At 46.2% G+C, this 8,043-nt stretch overlaps 1 protein-coding gene across 2 annotated transcripts in view; it reads left to right on the top strand.

The window, feature by feature from the left end:
• The first annotated feature begins 2,527 nt into the window (after positions 1–2,527).
• LOC110293540 (zinc finger protein 69) overlaps positions 2,528–8,043 on the top strand; it is a 14,632-nt gene continuing 9,116 nt past the window's right edge. For both annotated transcript variants that reach the window (XM_029475878.1, XM_029475877.1), the window contains exons 1-3: positions 2,528–2,754; positions 4,638–4,890; positions 6,518–6,681. In XM_029475878.1, coding sequence (XP_029331738.1) covers positions 4,764–4,890; positions 6,518–6,681 — 291 coding nt within the window. In that variant the 5' untranslated portion in view covers positions 2,528–2,754; positions 4,638–4,763. The remainder of the gene's footprint in view (positions 2,755–4,637; positions 4,891–6,517; positions 6,682–8,043) is intronic.

Below are 8,043 nucleotides of genomic sequence, written 5' to 3'. Positions count from 1 at the left end.
TCAGTTCTACACTTTCCACTGGCATCCCATGTCATTCAGACTAGCCTCAATGTGTTCACCATTGTTTGCCTCAAACCATACGGAAATCTGTGCTGGCCATTGCATATTACTACACACACTCCATTTCAGGGACTTTGCTGTCTGCTAAGACAGTCTTTTTATAGATAGCATGTCCTGTCCTGACTTTATTGCAGGTCTCTTCCAACAGAATCACAGCTGTGATGAGGCAGCCCCAGTGCATAGAATTGAATTGAATACAGCTGCACTTGGTTCTCTTTTATTCCTTTCCCTCCTTACTGACTTGAAGTTGAATGTTTCTGTTCTTTCAGGGGTTATCCTGAGTCACAACATGCATTGAAAACCTTTATTAGATTGCTTACATACTCTCTCTCTCTCTCTCTCTCTCTCTCACACACACACACACACACACACACACATCAATGAGCCTGCCTTCAAAAATTGCTTTAGAGATTCCAGGTGTCTGCCAAAATACTCCAAGTCAGGTTCTCCCTCTCTTCTCTCTCCCTCTCTCTCTCCTCTTTCTCTTTCTCTTTCTCTTTCTCTTTCTCTTTCTCTTTCTCTTTCTCTTTCTCTTTCTCTTTCTCTTTCTCTTTCTCTCTTTCTCTTTCTCATTCTCATTCTCTCTTTCTTTCTCTTTCTTTCTTTTTCTTTCTTTCTTTCTTTCTTTCTTTCTTTCTTTCTTTCTTTCTTTCTTTCTTTCTTTCTTTCTTTCCTGCCTCTGCCTTCTGAGTGCTAGGATCAAAGGAGGGTGCCACCACCATCCAGCCACATTTTATTTCTTTAAATTAAGGAAACAGTCATTTTTGCAGGTTGGTGCCACCATGAACTGGGGAGGTTGAATATGAAGAGCCTTAGACAGACTGAGTAGGCACCCTAACACCACATGGGACTATGCCCACAGCTTGCTTATCTGTAAGTCTGCACTCGACATTGTAACTGAAGGGAAGCCGGGTGCTTACAATTATAATGCTGTCTGCTAAAGATGACATTTCCCCCCCCCCCACCTTGTAACATGTAGAGTCAAAAACAAAAACAAAAACAAAACAAACCACCTTCCACATTAACAATCAGAGTGGGACTGTGGGGAACCAATGACTTGTGATGTATTGGAGCCTACTCTGAATGACACCTGGTGTCTGTTCCAATCAAGAGTTAGCTAATTAGTTAGTTAGTTAGTTAGTTCAGTAAGACTAACTGCTTAGCAAGACAGAAGTCAGCGGGTCCCTTAGATGGAGACACTGACAAACAGCTCATGAGATAAACTCAGAACTAGTTCTGCCAGCTCCAAAGATCTTCCACTCCTCTCAGGGGTGCAATCCCTTATCCAGGAGCACCAGATGCAACTGTACAGTAGTGTTTAATAAACTCTCTACTGCCAATTTCTGTCTCTTTTTTTTTGCAAATTAATTTACAGCCCAAGTGCCACTGTCTTCAACTCAATAGATAGAGATGACTTTGAACCAAGATCACAGCCAACGACACGAAATTTTTTGCAGTTCATGAATTTTTCCCATGTTGTTTCACTTATCTTCCCCCACCCCAAAACACACACACACATTAAAGAGAACACCCAGCACTTTGAGGTTCTACTCATGTGAAGAGGATTTCCTATATCAGTCCCAAGTCCGCTCATTTTCCCCCCTCCCAGTCTCTATGTGTAGTATGAAAGGTCTATTCTCCAGATAGCCGGGCAAAAGCCGCTTTCAACTTGGATTAACTTTCTGGATGCTGCTTTTCCAATTTTTGCTCTGGTAAGTGTCTACTCTGTCGTCATCTCTTCTGTATCTTCCAGTGGGCTCAGTTTTATTTTCTCAATGCCATATGTTGACTGAACCTTTAAAGAGATAAGTTAAATTGAGGGACTGAGGAAGGCTAACTCAGACACCAGACACTTCCCCTAGCTACAGGCACACAGGACACACGCCGTGAGAATATGGGAAGAAAGGGGCTCTACCTTCCAGGACCATGGGAAAATAAATTCCTATTGTTTAAGTCACCGGTGTGAAGTGTTTTTCTTTGGGGGTGGGAGGCAGCCTTAAGCAAACTAATACATGTCTTTAGGGACATTAAAAATACATATCCCGGAATTTTTTTTTAAGTTTATTGTTTTCTAGGCCCCTGTTGCCTTTTGGATTGTCTATTTTTCTACTTATCGAATTCACCAGAATTAGGAGATTAGGAGAGAGCAGGAACTGCGTGCTATTTAAGGCTGCATCCTGAAGCCTTAAGAAGAATGAAAGAATGACAGAGAAGCAGCTTCCCCAGGAAGACTGTCCGGGCCACGGGGTACAGAAGACCCTCAGCAGGGGCTGCCGGCTTCGCTGGACACCGCCCCTGGGTCTGTCCGGGCGGCTTCCGGCTTCCGGGATCTGGGTCTCGCAGCACCCGGGTGGGCGGAGCCACGGGCAGGGCGCTGACGCAAGCGGCGTGGGGTGGGCGGGTCCCGGGTGGAGGCGCGGGGAAGCGGACCGGGCTAGAGGGGCGGGGTGAGACGGCGGAGCTCGGGCATCGGAGCCGCAGCCGGCGCCGCAGGTCCTCGGCTGGGACCGAAGGCCGGGCAGGACGCCTGTGCGCGCGGAGCTCAGCTCCGGGGTGCGGCGGGTGAGAAGCGGGAGAGGCCGGTGTCCAGCCCCGAGGCCGACGGTGTCCTGTTTCCCTCGGAAGCCTCGCTGCGCGCTGGGCGCCGCGGTGTGAGCGTGGAAGGCTGGCGGGAACGAATCCGGAGATCCTCCGGTGAGTAGGCGACTCCGCTGCGGAGCTGCGGGCTGCGAAGCTCTGCCGAAGGGTCGTTCAGCAAGCTTCTGTGATTGCCAGCTCCTTCGGAAGGAACAGCACAAAGTTTGCACTTAGTGACGAGACTTTTTATATAGTCGGGGCTATTTGCACCAACTCCGGTCTCTTTGGACAGACAGTCTTTCACCTTTCCTCCTCCCCCCCGCAGACTTCAAAGAGCAGTCCCCTCCCCGGGAGAGAACTGCGTTTGGGGATCTGGTCCCGGTGTCCGCAACTATTCATATGCTGAATGGGCGATTCAGATGATGGATTCCGGTAGTTTCCAAATTTGCTGTTATGGTCAATTCTGCAGTGGTTCTACTTGCACTTGACATACTATATTTCCTCCTCTCCAGCTCTGTGGGAGCACATAACCCTCTCAGTTTTAATTGCATCTGAACCGGGGATTCATTTCACCAGCTGTGCTGGGCATTTGGAGTGTGTGATGACGACTGTTGCTGCTGGCTTATGACAAAGCGCAGCCCTGTGAATTACTGTTTTATCAACTGAGATATTCAAGCTGAGCTTTCTAATTGTTTTCTAAAATAACTCTAAAAAATGATGGCCACTGGGGCCGGTAAAGACTTTGGCAGCCAGGTCTGATGCCCTGGTAAAGGGAGAGAACCAACTCTCAAAAGTTGGCATGGTACCTCCACCCTAAATAAACTCATGTGATTTATTTTATTTTTTATTTAAAAAATTTTTAAGATTTATTTCTTTATTATAAGTACACTGCAGCTGTCTTCTGAAACCCCAGAAGAGGGCGTCAGATCTAATTAGGGATGGTTGTGAGCCACCATGTGGTTGCTGGGATTTGAACTCAGGACCTTTGGAAGAGCAGTCAGTGCTCTTAATCGCTGAGTCATCTCTCCAGCCCGTGATTTTTTTTTTCTTTAGCTTTAAGATAATGTTTATTGTACAGCTTTAAAATAAAAAGGTCTTAATTGTTAACTTAGTAGACCTAACATTGTCTCAACACTGCATCCCTGTGCAGTAGTTAACATTCACATTTTATAGATGAGGAAACTGAAGGTCAGACTTGAAGTGCCTCGGGTCTCAGCTTTACATACAGGTCTGACATCAAAGAGTCTTCCTTGGCACCAGCTCCAAATATGTAAGCAGGCAGAAGGGGCATGCAGCTTACAAGGTGGTCAGGTCAGGGCATGTGGACATTTGTACTTTTTTTTTTTTTTTTTTTTTGGTACTGGTGTCTTTGTATCTATGTGTTTAAAGTTGAGGGTTACTCCTGTATCCTGTATATTATTTCAGTATTGGTGCCAAATCTTCTAGGCCTTTTTGCAGCTATAAAGATAGTTCTGGACTTCTGGCTGTATGATGGGTTCTCTGGGTCTCTCCGTTCATGCCTTTTGCTCTTTAGGCACACAAAGCAGGTTAGTCCGATGGCTTAGTGGGGAAAGGCCCCTGCTGCCAAGTCTTACAACCTGAGTTCAATCCCTCTGACTCACTTGTTGGAAGAAGAGAATGGACTCCCATAAGTTATCTTGTGCCCTCCAGCTGAACACCATGGCACAAACACAGACAGACAGACAGACAGACAGACAGACAGATAAATAAAGTTTAAAAGAAAGTACAGCCAGACATAGTGGTGCTCACCTTTAATCACAGCACTCAGGAGGTAGAGGCAGATAGATATCTGAGTTCAAGACCATCCTGGTCTACAGAGTGAATTCCAGGACATCCAGAGCTATACTGGGAACTCCTGTTGCAAAAAAAGAAAAGGAAGGGGAGTCCAAAGGCCTCAAAGCAGCTTACAGGACTGCCTCCCAAAGATGAAGCATCTATACCCAGAGTTCTTCATCTCACAATGGTCTCTGATGTTGCAGGGTCTCAACAACTCTTCCAGGGTAAAAGATTATGGCCTGAGGACGATACAACCAGGAAGCCTCTCATCGAAAGTTCCAGCAGTTTCTCCTCCCGAAGCTGCCACTCCCAGTCAGGCCAGCGCCATCATGCCTCAGCAGCTCCTGATCACTCCAGCCACTGAGGCAACCTGGGTGAAGTTGAACCATCATCCCAGGAAGACCAAGGAGGGGGTGTCCCTGTGGGAGGATGTGACAAAAATGTTTGAAGGAGAAGGTGAGAACAGACAAAGTTGGAAGAAGGGGTGGTCTCTTGGGGATAACTTAGGGGAAAGAAGATCCATGTGGGGTTCATGCTTGTGCCATGGGGGTCAGGGGATATTTGTGAAGGAAATGCTGGGCTCCTACCTCTGGATCCTGGTGACTTTTACTGTGTGTCCCTTCTTTTCCCCATCCCCAGAAACAATATATAACAGGAAGGAAGGCCACAGGATGTGCCCCTCCCCCACTGCCAGTTCCTGAGTGTGAGAGCCTAACTCAGAATCAGGGAATCAAAGGTCTCTGTCCCGAGTCTCAGGTTTTCTGCAAAACTCCTGGTCATCTTTGCCCTAGTCAGTCTTTTTGGTAATCTTTCTATCATCCTCTTTCTCTGAGAGGCAAGAACAAAATGCCTGACTGCTCTCATTTTACCTAAATTTGTTAATTCCTTTAAGACATGCCCAAGTCTTAGTCTGTGCAGAGTAGTGGAGTAGGAAGAGGAGTCAGTGTTTTGTGTGGTCTCATCATTCATACCCATAATGCTTTGTGTTCAGCCCAGAGTTTTTATGTTCTAGCTGAGGGACTTTGGCTAAGCATCTTTTTTTTTTTTTTTTCATTTTATTTATTTATTTATTTATTTATTTATAGCATACGAGTACATTGTAGCTGTCTTCAGACACACCAGAAGAGGGCATCAGATCCCATTACAGATGGTTGTGAGCCACCATGTGATTGCTGGGAATTAAACTCAGGATCTCTGGAAGAGCAGTCATTGCTCTTAACCGCTGAGCCATCTCTCCAGCCCTGGCTAAACATCTTAACAGTTGATAAAAATGAATATTGCCTCATTACCTCTCTTTGTTGGTGGCGGCAGTGTTTGGTATAGACCAGCCTAGCCTCCAATTTGAATTGCTGTGTAGCAGAGGCTAGCCTTTAACTCTTTATCCTCCAACTTCCACCTTTTGAGTACAGGGATTAGAGGTGAGTGCCACCATGCCTGGCATGAACGAGTTATTATGTGTGATGATGCTTATTATTAATTGCTGGGGGAGACACAGATAAAAATAATAGCAGATAGCTTTTTAAAAAAGGTTCTTTGGTATGCAATGGGCAAGAAGCCATCTTCCATTGCATGGACTAAAATTTTCTTAAGGCAGATACCATGGAATCAGGTCCAGATAGTGTCTTAGTTTTTTTGGAGAAGGGATAGAAAAATCTACACTTTAAGGAGTGGGTTTCAAAGTGAACCACAGAGTGGGGACGTTCAGCCTAGTCAAAGTGAATTCCAGGACAGCCAGGGCTATACAGAGAAACCCTGTCTCGAAAAACTAAAAAAAAAAGAATGTGGTGCTGAGTGAATGAATGAATGAATGAATGAGTTAATAATAAAGAATGTGGTGCCCAGCTGAGTGTGCAGCTGAGGTCAGCCTGAACTACCGAGTGAGACCTTGTCTAAAAACAAGAGCAAGTCCGGTGTGGTGTGGAAAGCTTGAGTCTCCAGTGAGCAGGAGGCAGACGCAGGCAGGTCTCTGAGCTCCAGGCTGGCCAAGGCTACATGGTCTTTGTGAGTGTTGGGGAAGGAGCCCCTGCCAATGGGCCTGGGTTGCTGGGAAGGTATACACCTCACCGTTCTTCTCCTTCTACAGCTCTGCTATCCCATGATGCTAATGGGACACAACAAGAAAGCTTAGCTGATGGAACGACCCCTGGCATCCCTGCAACAGGATCCCATGATGGAGTGACCCCTGGCACCCCTGCAGTAGGATCCCATGATGGAATGACCCCTGGCACCTCTGCAGCAGGATCCCAGGTGTGTTGGAGTTCCCTCAATTTTTCTTGACATTCCTTCTTAGTTTTTTTTTTTTTTTTTAAGATATTGCCTCTGAATCTTTTTTTCTTTTAAAGATTTATTTATTTATTTATTACATGTAAGTACACTGTAGCTGTCTTCAGACACACCAGAAGAGGGAGTCAGATCTTGTTACGGATGGTTGTGAGCCACCATGTGGTTGCTGGGATTTGAACTAAGGACCTTTGGAAGAGCAGTCGGGTGCTCTTACCTGCTGAGCCATCTCACCAGCCCCCTTCTTAGTTTTTAAGGATGTAAAACCACCTTTTTTGAGAACTGGAAGTAGGTTGACACCAATAATTCAATATGGGGGGAGTCCAGGCAAGTTACTCACAGAGAACATTTCTGTGGTGGCAGTTTCCATTTTTTATAGTGGCTTCCTCTGGAACATTATCCTACTTTCAAAGTAGAAAGCAAAGAGAGTGATGCTGTTCTACCCTGGTTTCAAACCAACAGAATTACTTGGCATCTAAGATAAACATAGGTAAAATAATGACTTGGAGAGAGGGCTCAAACGGATAAGGGTGCTCGCTACACAGTGGTGAAGACCTGAGTTCAGATTCCACCCTCAGCATAACAGTCTGGGTGTGCTTATAACCCCAGTGCTGTAGGGTCTGGAGATAGGAGGGCCGCTGGGGCTTACTGGTTGCCAGCCTAGGGGAAGGAACACAGGCTCGGGTTTAGAGAGGTGACCCTGCTCCAACTTCCCGCAAGGTGTTCTCTGACCTCCAAAGCATTCTATAGCACTCTCCTGATGTGTAGGTAGTAAATGTAATTAAGAATTAAAAGCCTAGGTTCTCAGCACCAGGGACAGGCTCCACTTTTATTCGACTTTGAGGTATAAGTGACCTGTAGGAAAATACAGATGTATGACTCAGGTAGCTATGGTGGCACACATCTGGAAACCCAGAACCTCAGGAGGCTGAGCAGCAAGAGGGTTGCTATGAGTGAAATTGTAGCAACTGGGAAAACAGTCTTGGCTACATAGCAAGGCAATGTTTTAAACAGACAGACAGACAGGTTAGAGAGAGAGCGAGCTCAGACGTTCAGAGCACTTGCTGCTCTTCCAGTGGACCCAGGTTGGATAGCAGCAGCAGTCTAACTCCAGTCCCTGGGAGTCCTCTTCCAGCTTCTGCAGACACTGTACACACACAGTGTGTTCAGGCAAAACATTTATACACATAATATAAAATAAATAAATCAAGTCGGGCAGTGGTGGCGCACGCCTTTAATGCCAGCACTTGGGAGGCAGAGGCAGGCAGATTTCTGAGTTTGAGGCCAGCCTGGTCTACAGAGTGAGTTCCAGGACAGCCAGGACTGCAC

Source organism: Mus caroli, chromosome 4 (genome assembly GCF_900094665.2).
Source record: "Mus caroli chromosome 4, CAROLI_EIJ_v1.1, whole genome shotgun sequence".
Taxonomy (NCBI): domain Eukaryota; kingdom Metazoa; phylum Chordata; class Mammalia; order Rodentia; family Muridae; genus Mus; species Mus caroli.
The sequence above is the reverse complement of the archived record's forward strand: the minus strand, read 5'-3'. Positions and strand labels throughout refer to the sequence as shown.